We start from the raw sequence: 16,273 nt of genomic DNA, 5'->3' as shown, positions 1-16,273 counted from the left end.
ATATTTCCGGATACCGTTTACAGATTAACCCTTTGTGTACTGTAAAACAAGCATGGCCATGAAAATTGAGGGGTGTGGCAGATTAGAGGGGCGTGGTAGACACCCTAAGAGAAGAAGTGAAGATGCTGAGAGTACTACGTGTTTGTCAGCCTATACTGACTAGATCAAGGCCTATTCTGGGCTCTATTACAAGGTTCTATCATGGCGAGGAGATGGCAAGTCAGATTGGAACACCTCTGGAGATGAGAGATGAAGTTAAACGGAACATAGAGCTCATGAAAGAGCAAGTCACTCAACTGAAGTCACTAATCGGCACCATTAAACAAGGAGGCACTCCATCAGACATAGAGAGGCATTTGAAACAAGGAAAGATCCTTCCGAGGGAGCGCATCAATAAATTGCTTGATCCTGGCTCTCCGTTCCTCGAGCTCTCACAACTTGCAGCCTACAATGTGTACGAGAACGATAACGGACAACCAGATGACGTCCCTGCAGCTGGACTCATCACTGGAATCGGCCGAGTATCTGGAATCGAGTGCATGGTGATTGCAAATGATGCAACAGTGAAGGGAGGTTCTTACTATCCGATGACAGTGAAGAAGCAGATTAGAGCTCAAGAAATTGCAGAGGAGAATCGTCTACCCTGTGTGTACCTCGTTGACTCGGGTGGAGCTATGCTGAAACACCAACGTGATGTATTCCCCGATCGAGACCATTTCGGACGACTTTTCTACAACCAAGCAAACATGTCTTCAATGGGTATACCCCAAATAGCCGTTGTCCTTGGTTCGTGCACGGCTGGTGGAGCCTATGTCCCAGCAATGGCGGATGAGAGCATCATTGTCAAACAACAAGGCACCATATTTTTGGCTGGACCACCACTGGTAAAGGCAGCAATACAGGAAGAAATTAGTGCGGAAGATCTCGGAGGAGCGGACGTTCACTGTAAAATATCTGGAGTGGCTGATCACTATGCATTGGATGAACAACACGCACTGTACCTAGCTAGGAGATGTATCAGCCATTTGAACTACATCAAGAAACCGACCATCACAATTGAGGCCCCCGAGGACCCTCTCTACCCCATTGAAGATCTGTACGGAGTTGTCCCCGTGAACCCGAAGCAACAATACGATGTGAGGGAAGTCATTGCTCGACTGGTTGATGGTAGCCGTTTCAGTGAATTCAAAGAAGAATACGGATCTTCTTTGGTAACTGGTTTTGCCCGTTTGCACGGCTACCCCGTTGGTTTTGTGGCTAATAATGGTATTCTGGACTCACCCTCGGCTTTGAAAGGAACACATTTCATCGAGATTTGCTGTCAGAGAAAGATTCCACTCATTTTCCTTCAAAACACGACTGGATTTGTTGTCGGGAAAGACGCTGAACATGGTGGTATAGCTAAGAACGGAGCCAAGATGGTGACTGCTGTAGCATGCGCTCAAGTGCCTAAGATCACTCTCATGATTGGCGGAAGTTTTGGAGCCGGTAACTACGGTATGTGCGGACGAGCTTACAGCCCCAGGTTTCTGTATATGTGGCCCAACGCTCGTATCTCAGTGATGGGAGGAGAACAAGCTGCTCTCGTACTATCCTCGTTACAAGTCGCTAAACTGGCCAGGAAAGGTCATAAGGTCACTCCGGAAGAATTGGAAGCTATGAAGAAACCGATTATTGACATGTACGAGAGAGAGGGCCACCCGTACTTCTCGAGTGGTCGGCTGTGGGACGATGGAGTTATTGATCCAGCGGATACACGGAGAGTGTTGGCCATGAGCATCAGTGCTGCTCTCAACGCTCCCATCACTGACACTCAGTTTGGTGTGTTTAGAATGTAAACAGGTTTTTTGTATAATTATAGAAATGGCTATCTTTATTGTATTGATGTGTGTAGTCTGATTTATGCTCATTAAATATTCATGATTGTGATAATTATTGATATTAATTTTACCTTTGCATGGCTGCTGGACATTATAAAAACATTATGAAGTTTAATCATTTCATGTGAGCTGCCACACCCCCTTTGATTACAAGCTACGGTACGTACAGAACTGTTTTACGTAAGAGCTTATACAAAACAATCAACAATGTACAATCTCAATGACAAAAAAACTACTAGATCTAGTACACCAACCGATACATCAACCATCTCTTACATCAACAGTTATAATTATAATTATTATAACATATAATTATTAATTACACAAGCTCTAAGTGTTGTCCCTAAGAGAGTTGACACACTACAGATTGGCACTCAGGAACTGCAGAGCTGTGTCCTTCTCATCCTGAAGCTCTTTAGCAGTGATGTCCATCTTCTCACGAGCAAAGTCAGATATTGTCAACCCCTCGACGATCTTCCATTCTCCGCCGGGCTTGATGGTGACAGGGAATGAGTAGACCACACCCTCTGAGATCCCGTACGTGGTGGTATTAGTGTACACTCCCATGGACACCCACTCACCCTGTGTGTGTGTGTGTGGGGGGGGGGGAGGGTACATGTTATATCTGTATGGTGGTATCAAGCCTTGTGTGTGGTTGTTTGATGTGTACAATGTACTCTAAAATACCGTATAGCGGGTAATTTTCGCGGGGTAAAAATTCGTTATTTTCGTGGGAAAGCTGACCTCCATGACACTTTAACGTAGGCGTGGCTTACCGGAACGTATGAATACAGTGCAGGCAATGAGACTAAACAAAATTTTTTACTCATGAAAATTACCCGCTATACAGTAGAGCAAGCTGCAACACTGAAATATGTACACACATTGCTAATGCAGTAACAAAAGGACACACACACACACACACACACACACACTCGTATAGTTTCCATGAGAACAGAACACGCCCCCTCACCTCAGGTGTTCCAAACCACCAGTTTCTGAGGTGGTCACAGATGGCCTTGGCAGCCGACATGGCACTGGAGAGCTTGCGAGCAGCTATGATGGCAGCTCCTCTCTTCTGGATAGTCTGTAGAGAAGGAAATGTTAGTAGGCAGTCCCTATACTGGTTGTTAGTATAACAGCCATGCTTAAGGAGAGTCACTTAGACCAGAGAAATTATGCAGTATCAACCTGGATATTTATGATGTGAGCATATCCAGAGAAAACCATTCCATATAAGGACATGTGTTCGACTCACAGTGATAAACTCTCCCTTGAGCCAGGCGTCGTTGTTGACTGCCTCGTACACGGGAGTTTTTCCCCCATCCTTAGTGACGTAGGCATGAGCAACATCTGGGAACTGAGTAGATGAGTGGTTACCCCAGATGATCACGTTGTGCACGTTGTCAGTCGTAGTGCCAACCCTCATAGCAATCTGAGAGTGTAGAGATTGTTAACTTGATACCTGTGGAATCTGATTGTACTAAGTCTATATAGCACACCATAATAATTATTGTAAAAGAGCCAGTAATAAAATTCTTGTAAATTAGCCCTCAAAACTGAATGTCAGACTTCTGATACATACCTGTCCTTGTGCTCTGTTGAGGTCGAGTCGTGTAAGGCAAGTGAAGTTCTCCTTAGGGATGGAAGGTGCTGACGTGGCACACAGCAAGGCGTTGGTGTTGGCAGGGTTACCCACAACCAGCACCTGCAGAAAATAAGTCATTCAAGTAATATTGCAAAAACAATACCAGTAGCCATACATTCAGTATACGTGTAAAGCTACACAAGTGCACATTGTCACTTTATATCACTTCTTGAATTTTAGGGATTGTGTATCAACAGACGTATTTTTCCCGTCCATAACATTAAATTATAGTTAAGCAAGCTTTTTATCCACTTGACAGCTACCCCATAAACTCACCTTGACAGTTTTCTTGGCTACTGCATCGAGAGCCTTTCCCTGAGTCTCGAAGATCTTAGCGTTGGCCTTGAGTAGGTCCTTCCTCTCCATACCCTCCCGTCGTGGCATGGCTCCCACTAGCACTGCCACGTCAGCATCCTGGAAGGCCACCTGGGGGTTATCAGTGGGGATCACATCTGAGGGGGGTGAGGGGGTAGGCACAGTATGAGGTAGACATAGTATAATTTAAAAGTACATTACTACACTATATAATGTACTACACTACAATGTACAATGTACAATGTTAGTATAGGTACGTACATTGTACATAGAGTCCAAAGGAGAATGGTGAACCACGTAAATCAACGTATACTAACTCACAATCACCGACAACAGTGTATATTATTCACCTCTGAGTAGGGTGAGGGCACAGTCCTGCAGCTCCAGCACAACGCCGTTAACACTGCCCATCATAGGAGTGATGTCCAGCAGGGTCAGAATAATAGGCTGAGTGGGGGGGGGGATAAAGTAATACCGGGTGATGATGTTAATTAGTGTGGTTGTGGATTTACTTCTGCAACTGTATTCAATCAATCTGCTTGCTGTACAAATTAGTGGACAATCAATGATGGTCATTGTGTGAGAGCACATTGTGAGAATGACGGCCATTGTGTGAGAGCACATTGTGTACATGTGCACAGGTGGAGATAACGATATTCACGCCCCAGTACGTACCTGGTCCTTTCCAAACACATCACCATTGGCAATGGAGTAGAGGAGGGAGTAGGCAATCTGGCCAGCTGCACCAGTTACACATACCTTGAGGGGGGAGGCCTACAACACATGCAAGAGAGAGAGAGAGAAAGAAATTTCACACCCAAAATTGCTGCAACAAGATTTAGCTCAAAACTAATGCTGCAAGCTCTTATAATAGATGCACTTACCATTTTCTGTTAGTAGAGTAGCTATGAACGCAGGGAGAAGTACTGTAAGATCAAGAAGATTGCGACTCTGCTGTTGACCTCAGGGCTAGCTGGCTGGGGGGCTCCACGTGTTCCTAGGCTTGGGGGGTAGGAGGGGATGCGAGGTTGTGTAGAGCTAGCTAACCTCGCAACAATCATGAATGAAGAGGAGGAGGTCTGGTCTCTTGCCATTGCTCAGTCTTCTCCCCTCATTCGCTCCTTCTGGATGGGTCAGTACCTGCAGCTGGTGGAGGGGAGGCAGCCTCACTGTGACATACGTAAATGACAAAATGGCATGCTTGTGGTGTTGAATAAAATAATCCACGTTATCGATACGGGTATACAAATGCAGTCGATTATTTATTAATTAATTCCACCCCCCCCCTGACCAGCCAGTTTGTCCCATGGCCGACAAGCCCTGCTGTCGCGCTGAGCAGGCGAGGAGGGCTATCACCGTGGAGATGACCTCTCTGTCTCCCAGCATCCACGAGATGGTGGTGGGGAGCATCGCAAGGTGGGGGTGTAGTTGAGCATCTTTCAGCACAATTTCAACAATTTTATGATTTTCTGAGAGCTTAGAAAGAGACCTTTCAAACAATGTGTTAAAATCCCTATTTTGATTCGGACCATAATTTCTCATTTTCGGCCTTGGACCATGGGCTATAATCCATGGTTTTGGGTCGAAATTGGTAAATTCTGTTATCTCCCAAATATGAACATTGATGGTACCATTTGAAAGGTCTCTTTCTAAGCTTTCAGAAAATCATAAAATCATTGAAATTGGGTCTACGGAATTCAAGTTATGGCAACTGAAAGAGTGCCTGAGCCATTGATTACAAAATTAATATCCATTGGAAAACAGTGCGGTTTGCAAGTGATTTTTATTATCGCTAATTCGCATAATTATGTTTCCAGGTTCCACCAGTCTCCTCCTCAAGATTACGCCGCGTTCCTACTATCAGACTGCACACTGAACTGGACAGTTGTCACTGCATTCTTGGAGCAAAGTAAGTCAGTTATTATGCTTATAATTATTTCCTTAATTAAGTGGGTGTTGTGCTCGGTGTGGTGTGGGCGTTGTATACTACTGTGGTGTGTGTGTGCAGGTGTGAGGGTGGGAAACGATGACTGTGCCGCTGGTGGTAGAAGATGTGCTGAGCTGGCATTCCATGTACACAGACAGCTCGCTAGTAGAGCACTATACAGTGAACTGGAGAAGAGAGACAGATTTGCATGGACACACTCACCTGAGGTAAGGGATTGCTTTTTTAGAAATAATGATTGTCACTGTTTTTCCAGTTGTTTGTTCGTCTTGTGAGGGAGTTGAAATCGGAGGGTCCACTTCCGACACTTATCACACTTCTTATTGGCACAGCTGCACTGGAGAGAGCCCTCGGAGACGTGAGTGTGTATTACCGACGATGGGCATGACCTCACTGTCATCCCTCCTCCCCACTCAGGTGTATGTGTCAGTCACTGGGTCCACTCACTGTCCACTGTTGTTGAGGGACTTGCTAGCCACTGAAGAGATGGAGCAAGCTCTGGGACACACTGCAGTGAGCCTGTTGAATGTCTATGTAATGATTAGATAATGGGCATGAGGTATCTATGTGTTATAGTGCCCCAAAGCACAAGGGCTGAGGAACACTATAACCATAGATGTGCTCTATTTCTAGCAACAATAAGCAAATACACTCAAGTGGGATCTAAATATTATACAAGTTCATCTTCTATCCCCTGAAGGTGTTTATACTGCGTTGTGTGATTGGCCCCCCCACTGGACTTAACCTGAGGAACATTGTCTGGCACGGCTTCTTCTCATACTCTGAGATACCACCACAGTGAGTGAGCATGGTTTACCTGTACATATACTCAATGGTGAATTACTAGTACTCTCTGGGATCGACCTAGTGTTAAATAGAGCATCTTTGAGCGGCCATAACTTTTGTTCTGTTGATTCAATAACAATGATTTTCTGAAAGCTTAGAGAGAGGCCTTTCAAATGATGTGTTAACAAAATACCATGACCATGGTCTTTTCCCGAAAATGGTAAATTATGGCCCGTTCCAAACGCTTTCAATCAAAAACTTGTTGCCTTGATTTTGTTGGGATATCTGACACTAATGCTGGCAATGGAGGGCCTGTTGTACCTAGCTAATGATGATTGGAAGACTCACAATATAATTGCAACTACACGGAAATTCTAATCTGTTAAATTTCTCTGTCTAATGATACTAATTATTAATATGTATTGACAACGGCCGGCTCCGTTGCTTGTTGTCATAACCTAATACTGATCGTCAGAAGCAACAATGAGGAAATAATAATCTGCAAAAGAGAATAGAATCCCAGCAACTTCACCTTCAATGAAAGTGATATGACATCAAGGAATACAGTATAAAATGTACAGAGCACACACAGCTACAGCAAACCATATCCGACTGATTATCATCACACGTACGACACTGTCACTATTCCCGTGGAGACTACTAACTATGTCTTCTGTACTTGTAACTATACATCAGTTGAAGTGATTGTGAATGAATAAACGATTAATTTTTGCTAATAACTATTAACTTACCTAAAGTGATGTGTCTGGAGTTGTTGTTTTTTTAGTGCTGGCCATTTTTCAATCCTCAATCAATCTCAATTCAAACTTTGGCTTTGTACAGCCTTACAAGTGGTAAATCATCAGGGTTTTTTTTTTTATTTTTTTATTTAAGAAATTTTTATGCAAAACCGAGGTATGCATAAGGGTAGGGGTCAGGTAGCTCAGATGGCTAGTGTGAAGACTTCCCCTGGACAACACAAAAACAGAGAAATAAAACAGCTACGGCTAATTATAATAATTATTACACAAAAAGCTACTGAGGTTCGGTTCTACATACATGTACAATGCTAAAATTATAGTTGTTGCCACAGAGCTTGGGCCAGAGGACTGTGTTTTGCTGGAGGGGGTGGTCTCTCACTCGTTCTTTGTCCTGCCCACCATGCTGCCAGTGTGGAGGAGTGCCCTGGAGGCATTCACTGGAGGAAGGTACCAGCAGCCACTTGTATGCACACACTCATAGTAACCACATACCAGTTATTGGCGATCTGTCTTAGTACTGTTTACTATTCGATTTAAGGCAACCCTCTAAATATGTGACATTTGGACATTAATTTACCCATAATTATAGCACCTATGTACATAATCTTGCGAAGCGTAATTAGTTTTTAATGTCGCCTTAAATCGTATAAATACAGTTCATTTTTCTTATTACCTTCTCCCCCCCAAAACGAATAAAATTACAATAATCATCGTAAGGTCTTTATCTGTTTTCTTACACTTAATGCACATGCCGAATAATTTGTTGGTGAAAAAACTTTGCAAACGACAGTTAAAAATGTGGCCCTTTAATATCGAAATATTGTGTTCTGGCAAGGACCGTGTGTCATTACCAGCACCAGTATAGTTATAGGTGTTAGCGGATTATATTTTGCGTAGTAATCAACGCTTGCAAGGTTGGCGATGCTCACAAAACATTCTAGTAATACGATATTATAAGACTTATTTTCGCAAAAATTTCATCAAACACGGAAATCTTAATTTTAATCGTCTAGTGTATATTATTTTACGGAAATCTTGATTTTAATTGTACGGTGTATCACCTCTACCGTGTCATGTTACGTGTGGGTGTTTCAAAGCAAATTAAGTCTATAAAACATGCAGAGCTACAGCAAACCGTATCCGACTGATTATCATCACACGTACGACACTGTCACTATTCCCGTGGAGACTATACTAACTATGTCTTCTGTACTCCTAATATTTTGCTGTCTCCTTGGTCTGGGGTCAGCCTGGAACCAACCGAGCACCTGCTATGTTAGGAGCCAATGCTCCAGTGGAACTAAGACACAGCTAACAAAGATCAGTGAATCACTTCTATCAGAGCTGAAACACATTCGTGAAGCACTGGAAACTATTGCCGACAGATTGCTGGGTAAGTACGTAACAATACTCACAGTCAAAAGTGACTCAAGTGTGTATATTGCTATCCATGCATGTAACTACAATAATCTGTCTCTTAACTGTTGCAGATGACCCACCAACTACTTCTGACACTTGTGGTGGACCAGGATGGACGAGAGTGGCCTACATTAACATGACCGACCCCAACCAACAATGCCCTCAAGGACTTCAACTGACACACTATTCGAGAAGATCATGTGGTCGTACACCAGCGTTTCATCAAGGTGTTTGCTCATCTGTCATGTTTCCAGTGGGTGTCCAATACAGGCAGGTGTGTGGGAGAGCAATAGGTTATCGGTGGGAAGACAACTTGGGATTCTTTGGATACCATAGGGAAGGTAGGAATACTATCGATCTTGCGTATGTCGATGGACTCAGCGTCACGCATGGGCAATCTCCACGCACACATATCTGGACGTTTTCCAGTGGTCTGTTCAATGGAACCAGTGGTGACATTCACCCTAACACTCGCTGTCCTTGTGATGAGGGGAACACTTATGGTTCTCCTCCATTTGTGGGAAATGACTGCTTTTGTGATAGTGTGGCCACACCTACTAACTGGAATGTAAACAGGAATCGTTTCTATCCCGACAATGCGCTGTGGGATGGTCAGTCAAGCCTCAACACATGTTACAATAACAATAATCCTCCGTGGTTTATGAAAACTCTATCAACTCCAACTACTGATGACATTGAGCTACGAATGTGCTTCCGTGATTACAGCTCAGTATCTAACATTGGACTTCAGCTCTTGGAACTATATATCAGTTGAAGTGATTGTGAACGAATAAACGATTAATATTTGCAAATAACTATTAACTAGACAAACTCTGAAGATAATAATGAACGTATAAGTGAACACTATTTAACATTCTCATATTGTAGCACTAGAATTATGCAAAAGATCAAAGAAGCCACAGCGCAACTATTTCTCTGTGAAGCGATAAAGTTGGCTAGAGTGTGTATGTACATAATTATGTGGTTTAAAGAACACACACACACACACACACCAGATATAGTGTGTTCATCCTGGTGCTGGCTGCTAGTCTCGGTCCCCTCCTCTCATCCCCTCTCTCCTTCAGACCTCACCTAACTCTCACACAGGACACACCACTGGCACTGGTCTTTCAAGGTACGTACCTAAAGTGATGTGTCTGGAGTTGTTTTTTTTTTAGTGCTGACCATGTTTTAATCCTCGATCAATCTCAATTCAAACTTTGGCTTTGTATAGCCTTACAAGTGGTAAACCATCAAGGTTCTAAAATTATAGTTGTTGCCACAGAGCTTGGACCAGGGGACTGTGTTTTGCTGGAGGGGGTGGTCTCTCACTCGTTCTTTGTCCTGCCCACCATGCTGCCAGTGTGGAGGAGTGCCCTGGAGGCATTCACTGGAGGAAGGTACCTGTATGCATTCACTCATAGTAACCACATACCAGTTATTGATGATCCGTCTTAGTACTGTTTACTATTCGATTTAAGGCGACCCTCTAAATATGTGACATTTGGACATTTTATTAGCACCATATAAATCATTTTTTCTGCGTACATAATCTTGCAAATTTTAATATCACCTTAAATCGAATAAATACCAGTATTCATTTTCATATTAAGTTTGTCCCCCCCCCCTCACCCACACCCACACAGGTACGCTGAGTGCCTTGTGCTCCTCCTTCCTTCTCTAGAGCATGGACTAAGGAGAGTGTTTGCTGCCAGCAATGGCTGCCCACACAGAGCTCTCACAGCCGAGGTAAGCACAAGAGTGGTCTCATTGAAGTGTGTGTCCATCATGCAGCACTTCCCTCACCACCCAACAAACAGTCTACAACTCTCTACACTACATTTGATGAGGTAAATATTATGACATGTACGTACATATATAACTTTTTACTCGCTTTTGCATTTTGGTGTTGTGTGCAGATGTTGAGTCCGTTATTGCCTTCTGGAGAAGCTAACAAATTGATCTCTGAGATCGGAGCTAACAAGATGGTATGCAATGCAATGTCACGTTGCTATGGCTACTAGTTGTTGTTCTGCAGGAGATGTTGTTGGATGTGTTGGTGTATTCTGAGGGTCCAAGGGTCAGAGATAGGATCAGTCATGGAGAGGTACGTGTGCGTCATGTGATCTCTCAGCGGAGAGTATGTATGTCATGTGATCTCTCAGCGGAGAGTGTGTATGTCATGTGATGACTTTTGTATATAGGTGGAATTTGGACGCCTGTCGAGAGTGTTAGCCAATCACATGCTATGTCTGGCCATGCTATTTGCTGCTCAGTATTGCCTCAACAAAGATCTCCTCAGAGTAAGCACAAACTATTAGCCAACAACATTTAATCCAATAATGTTCAGCAGAGTCCACTGGTTCGGTCGTTGCTCTCTATCGAGGCTGGCTATGTGTCAATCTTCCATCCTCTCTCCATGCTCAAACAAGAGGTGAGGATAGCAAGTGTTGTATGTGTGTGTGTTGTTTGTGTTGTTCTGATCAGTATAAATTATCTTATAACGAAAACAATGTGTTCAGTACGCTTTATACAGCTACAATGCATTCATATGCATGTATAATTATTTCTATGTTTGTTTGTTTGTTCAGCTTCTCCAGTTGCTTTCAACCATGAATGACTGGGAAAACATTCCGAAACCTGAAGAGTTTGCTAACCTTGTCGCCCCTCACTCTAGTACTTCCCTGCTAACAGCTCTAAGTCATGTGAGGATTGATGGACCATCTGACGACTGGTGTGGAAGTGTGGGTGGTGTGAGGGATGTGATAGAGTGTGTGTGGGGGCGTAGGCTGTGCACACTGTATATGGAGCGGAGGGACCTGGAACTGGTGGGCGTAGCACGGAGGACATTGGAGAACACTCAACAAGCAGTCTCTCAGGTATGTCACTATAATTATAATCAATGATAGCCTATAGGCACAGTCAAATCTATTTTATTCCGTTCTCTGTAGATACAGGAACTAGCAGCTCTGAGGTATTCCCAATACATAGGCAAACAGCTGAGGTCTAGACAGCGTCCAAACTATCAGCACCTTGTCTCAAGGTACGTCACAACACTGCTCTCATTCTTTATATCTTCCTTTCATCCTCTTACTCTTTCTGGCCTCTAGTCTGCCGCAGTATTGTGGCTCAGTCTTGTTACTCATGATACTGTCACTGGCTTGTCTGTCTCACTTACCACTGGACAGTGATCATGAACCAGTCAGAATCATCAAGTAAGTACACGTATTGCAACATTGTCATTGAAGCTCAGACAGATACAACGTTACTTTCCCGTACTCCCACCCACCACACTCCACATACACTCACGTCCACCCACACCTACACACTCTGTAGGTACCACAAGAAACTGCTTCAGTTTAGTGAGAACGCCCACTCTCAGTCGTCGAGGAATCGCTGGGAGGAGGTGGACAAACTGTGTGCTTCTCTAGCACAACTAACACTAGCCTTCCCAAAATAATTTATATCGATAATAACAGTATTTGAACAAGAATGATGATGAATAATATAATAGTTTATCTAACAATCCTGATGCCTAGACTTCTAGCAGATCCCATCACCGTCTTACACACACTCTCCAGTGCTATGCCATCAAAGACAGGGTCCTTGGACTTGACCAGAGCTATTTCATAGATGTGCTTGAGGGACACCTCCCCTGCCACTTGGTGCCCTGGTTGGGCAGCCCCCTTCTCTATTCCAGCAGCTGCCTTGAGGAAGTAGGAGGTGGGAGGGGTGGACGTTGTGAAGGAGAAACTACGGTCAGACTGCAGAGATAATGAACAGGCCAGTAATAATTATATTGGAAACAGAATGTACAAATAATGGCAATATAGTCTTAATCTCACATTAATTGTAACAGTGACAGGAATGGGTACGCCTTCTTTAATGTCGTTTGTCTTCTCGTTAAACTCCTTACAGAACAGTCCGATGTTCACCCCTCTCTGTGAGAACAAAACACATTTCCATCACAACCGTTGAATGTGTTTGATACTGTACGCCTCACTCTAGTTATCACACGCACACGCACACGCACACACACACACACACACACACAGGCCCTCACTTGTCCCAGAGCTGGCCCCAGTGGCGGCGAGGGAGAGGCTCCACCAGCTGGCACACGAACTCGGAGCGTTCCTATCACTTTAGCAACTGCCTTGCTTCTTGCAGCCATTTCTTCACGTGGTCATAAAAGGGGGGCGGGGCTGAACCATGTGTTCTCATGCTGTAGGCAAGTTCTACAAGACACAAAGCTCTGGAAAAGAAGACAATAAATCAACTCCAGTACCCAGTCAAGCAAAAGAACCTCCTCAAGATGAAGCCTTGAGCACCAAAAGGTCAGTTGCTAGTAAGCTCCAGATCATATATATATCTGTATTGACTACCGTATTATTACAGCGCCAGAAAAAACTTATTACTTTTGCGAGACTATGTACATAAGGCTCTATATGGCCGAGCATTGGCGCTGTAATTACATGAATTACGATAGTTTTTCTGTATGCACAGACATGGTGCTGTGAAGAGAGAAGCAAGTGAGGTAATTACTACTAAACCAACCAAGAAGACATGGTAAAGGGTGAGAGTTTATGATATACATGTCTTTATGTGGACGACCTTAGCTATCTCACCCCTGAGCCGCTATGGAGACTGTTTCCACGCCAGCAAATGGCATTTGATTTCTCAAGATCTTGCTATCAGGTAACCCGACCGTGACATGTTCACTATACTTGTCTTTGTGCCCTCAGAGTTCTGCCGTGTTTGCATTTGAGTCCGAGGTGTTGGGCACCACAGGACAGAGGAAATATCTCGTGACCACTTACTACGAGTTTGGACAACGATATCTGTGCGTGAGACGTACTGTACATACGATAATAATTTTACCCTATCATTATTGATACTGTGGCTATACTTAGTTTCACTGGATATTTACAGTAGTTTTATAAACTGCAGTGATAAGAAAGGCCCCAGGCATTATTACGAGGTGATTGTAGAGGGTAAGTGTGTAGTCCGTTATGCATTCTAACATCTTCGTGTCCTGTACAGATTCTGCCTGTCGACTGTATTTTGATATAGAGTTCAAGACAGAACTGAACCAGAACACGGATGGTAATTCAGCACTGGGGACATTCATTCAAGTACGAGATCACTCTAATGTCATTCTAATTCGTGAATGCATGTGATTCGCTTTCTCTTCGTCTATTCTATAGTACATTTGCTACCAGCTGTACGTGCATTTTGGGCTGAGCTGTGACCGTGGCAACATACTGGACCTGGAGTCTAGTGCCCCCAGCAAGTTTTCAAGACACCTTATATTTCATCTCCCGTTAGCTGTCTTCAAAAACAACATCCATGCAGGTACTACTAACCTTTACCCTGTGTGTATTATATGTGTGTGTGTTTCTATGTATGCGTAGGTCAATTTGTTCACCATTGCTGCGATGAATTGAGGGCATTTCAATCAGCCTCAGACGCAGGAGAGCAGCAAGCCTACAGCCAGCACTTCCCAGAGCCTGTCAAGAAGAAAAGAAGCAAGGATCCACCTCCTTGTCCAACTGGTATAGCAGTCTAGCTATAGCATAAACTTTGATTATGAAACCAAATAGGCTTAGAACTGAAGAGATTATTTGTTCTCAACGAGCAAGGGAAAACAGTACTGCTTTGCGATGAAGGTTTGACACTATTTAGCAGCCCCTATAAGTTCACCATTTACTCCCCTGCAGGCGTGTACACTCGTAATAGGAATTTTCGTCTCTACTTATCGAGCAAACTGGGCAAGGGGGTTCCCCTCCTGGTGTCCAAGGACAGCCGATTCAGGAGCTCCTATGGTGAAGACTCTAATCATAGAAGGAGGAGTCAAAAATTCAACACTCTCATGGACTCTCTCGTCTGTAATGTCAGGTGAGGGACTCTATGAATCGATATAATTGACTTACTTTGTTTAGCCATAACTTTAGTATCATTGATCCAATTTCAAAAATTTTATTATTTTCTGAAAGCTTGGAAAAAGACATTTCAAATGATGTGTTAAAATCCCTAATTTGATTTGGACCATAATTTGTCATTTTTCGCCCTTAGACCATGGGCTATAATCCATGGTATTGGGCCGAAATTAGCAAATTCTATGATCTCCCAAATATGAACATGGATGGTACCATTTGAAAGGTCTTTTTCTAAGCTTTCAGAAAATCCTGAAATTATTGAAATTGGATACACAGAACTCAAGTTACGGCGACTGAAAGTGTTCCTATTGCATGGAAGCCTCGATCTAGAGTACACTAGCTATAGAACTTTCAATTTCATCGATAAATCATCTGTATTCCTTTATTCAGCTTTAACAGCTGCTCCAGAGTGTTGGAATTCACTTCAGCCGAGCCTAAGATAACTAAATCATCAGCTACTGCCGTCAGCAGTCGTGAGGGTGGAGGAAATCAGCTGTCTCCCTTCCCATTGGTCGACGCTCACATCACCAGTACCCTCACAAGAGGAGGAGCTCAGGGGAACATCAGACGGTGGACTTACTTCTCTCAAGGTATGTACCTAGTTCAGGGATGTGACCAGAATTGTCTAGTGATTGGTATTTTCAATCCTCAATCTATCAACACAAAGTTGGCCTTTTTTTAACCTAACATCATTATGGTAAACTAGCTAAGAGCCTAAGAGGTGGTTATTTGTGTCTAGAGATGGTTAGTACCGACCATCACTGACCAGTGTGAGTATATCCCTGCTACTTAATAGTTGCTATAATGAACTGAGTACATGTATTATATACTCCAGGAAAGCAGATTGTGTATGACATTCAGCACAACAGATGGTGCGAGAATATTGGCAGAACTCACAGAAGTAACAACATAATGTAAGTGTACATGTACACTTGTGTACTACAGTATTACACAGTGCTCTGACTCGGCACAGGATCATAGCTGACTTAATGAGAGGTGTGTTCTATCAGAAATGCCATGATCCAGAGTGTAAGAGAGCCAACTTCAGAGGAAATGGTAAAACCTTATTACTAAAATTCTTTATATGACTTATTTCTCAATTACCCAGCTTTTTATAATTATGGTTTTAGCATTCTATGAACAATCTTTCGTATCTCCATACACAGAAAAGCGTCTCCCAGCTGTCTGTAATCCTGTCCCCAATCAACTCCTCAATAGTGCTGAGTCAGGAGATAATCTGAGCACCCTCTTGGGAGGAGACATTACTGACAGAGATATTTGTGAAATGGAGGCCGGTGGTTTCGACACCGAGGAGCCGGAACAAACACGCTGCGGATCACCTGACTGGGTGGATGGGCTTATGCTCGAGGCACTGGCAGAGTACGAGGCTACACAAGGGACAGCTGCCAACTCTCCTCCACCAGAAACTGATTACAATATATCAATTGAAGAGATGAACTCTTTTTGCGAAGACATTGATGAGATTTGACCTATATCAATTTTTATGTATTCAGCAGTTTCAAAGTAATTGCTTCAAAATTTCTAACCTGCATGATAAAAAGGTGGCATATATAGAGCTAGAG

The 16,273-nt window shown here is 43.4% G+C and overlaps 6 protein-coding genes across 9 annotated transcripts; 4 read left to right on the top strand and 2 right to left on the bottom strand.

Annotated features, from left to right (window-relative positions):
- Positions 1-73: 73 nt before the first annotated feature.
- LOC135348719 (methylcrotonoyl-CoA carboxylase beta chain, mitochondrial-like) lies at positions 74-1,939 on the top strand. The gene has a single exon (XM_064547019.1). It carries the CDS (start codon positions 123-125, stop codon positions 1,836-1,838), a length of 1,716 nt encoding a protein of 571 aa, XP_064403089.1. The 5' UTR covers positions 74-122; the 3' UTR covers positions 1,839-1,939.
- Positions 1,940-2,052: 113 nt separating this feature from the next.
- Positions 2,053-4,871, bottom strand: LOC135348727 (malate dehydrogenase, cytoplasmic-like). Its single transcript, XM_064547027.1, has 8 exons — positions 4,728-4,871; positions 4,519-4,617; positions 4,194-4,290; positions 3,805-3,980; positions 3,466-3,588; positions 3,139-3,315; positions 2,854-2,967; positions 2,053-2,462 (listed from the first exon to the last, which is right to left on the bottom strand). Exons 1-8 carry the CDS (start codon positions 4,728-4,730, stop codon positions 2,241-2,243), a joined length of 1,011 nt encoding a protein of 336 aa, XP_064403097.1. The 5' UTR covers positions 4,731-4,871; the 3' UTR covers positions 2,053-2,240.
- On the top strand, positions 4,861-12,233 carry LOC135348717 (endoplasmic reticulum membrane-associated RNA degradation protein-like). 4 transcript variants are annotated; one of them, XM_064547015.1, is made up of 19 exons: positions 4,861-5,023; positions 5,138-5,259; positions 5,661-5,752; positions 5,852-5,997; positions 6,045-6,146; positions 6,206-6,301; positions 6,489-6,586; positions 9,771-9,889; positions 10,040-10,158; positions 10,405-10,503; positions 10,575-10,604; positions 10,674-10,742; positions 10,793-10,861; positions 10,959-11,057; positions 11,105-11,188; positions 11,346-11,633; positions 11,706-11,797; positions 11,865-11,969; positions 12,091-12,233. In XM_064547015.1, the coding sequence occupies exons 1-19, from the start codon at positions 4,907-4,909 to the stop codon at positions 12,212-12,214; spliced, it is 2,070 nt and encodes a 689-aa protein (XP_064403085.1). In that variant the 5' UTR covers positions 4,861-4,906; the 3' UTR covers positions 12,215-12,233. The 4 variants fall into 4 exon arrangements, with proteins under 4 accessions (XP_064403085.1, XP_064403087.1, XP_064403086.1 ...); XM_064547017.1 differs by having other exon boundaries at positions 4,886-4,999; positions 5,142-5,259; XM_064547016.1 differs by having other exon boundaries at positions 4,890-5,023; positions 5,142-5,259; positions 11,108-11,188.
- Positions 7,814-9,761, top strand: LOC135348728 (uncharacterized). The gene is made up of 2 exons (XM_064547028.1): positions 7,814-8,728; positions 8,826-9,761. The coding sequence occupies exons 1-2, from the start codon at positions 8,452-8,454 to the stop codon at positions 9,527-9,529; spliced, it is 981 nt and encodes a 326-aa protein (XP_064403098.1). The 5' UTR covers positions 7,814-8,451; the 3' UTR covers positions 9,530-9,761.
- Positions 12,202-12,949, bottom strand: LOC135348733 (large ribosomal subunit protein uL11m-like). The gene is made up of 3 exons (XM_064547034.1): positions 12,818-12,949; positions 12,600-12,695; positions 12,202-12,518 (listed from the first exon to the last, which is right to left on the bottom strand). The coding sequence occupies exons 1-3, from the start codon at positions 12,923-12,925 to the stop codon at positions 12,270-12,272; spliced, it is 453 nt and encodes a 150-aa protein (XP_064403104.1). The 5' UTR covers positions 12,926-12,949; the 3' UTR covers positions 12,202-12,269.
- Positions 12,932-16,229, top strand: LOC135348718 (DNA-directed primase/polymerase protein-like). The gene is made up of 14 exons (XM_064547018.1): positions 12,932-13,088; positions 13,258-13,320; positions 13,371-13,449; positions 13,497-13,594; positions 13,702-13,745; positions 13,795-13,886; positions 13,959-14,106; positions 14,166-14,306; positions 14,355-14,420; positions 14,472-14,649; positions 15,081-15,280; positions 15,526-15,604; positions 15,664-15,746; positions 15,857-16,229. The coding sequence occupies exons 1-14, from the start codon at positions 12,964-12,966 to the stop codon at positions 16,177-16,179; spliced, it is 1,719 nt and encodes a 572-aa protein (XP_064403088.1). The 5' UTR covers positions 12,932-12,963; the 3' UTR covers positions 16,180-16,229.
- The last annotated feature ends 44 nt before the right edge of the window (positions 16,230-16,273 follow it).

This window comes from Halichondria panicea, chromosome 15, assembly GCF_963675165.1.
Source record: "Halichondria panicea chromosome 15, odHalPani1.1, whole genome shotgun sequence".
NCBI classification, from domain to species: domain Eukaryota; kingdom Metazoa; phylum Porifera; class Demospongiae; order Suberitida; family Halichondriidae; genus Halichondria; species Halichondria panicea.
This window is presented reverse-complemented; position numbering and strand designations above follow the sequence as displayed.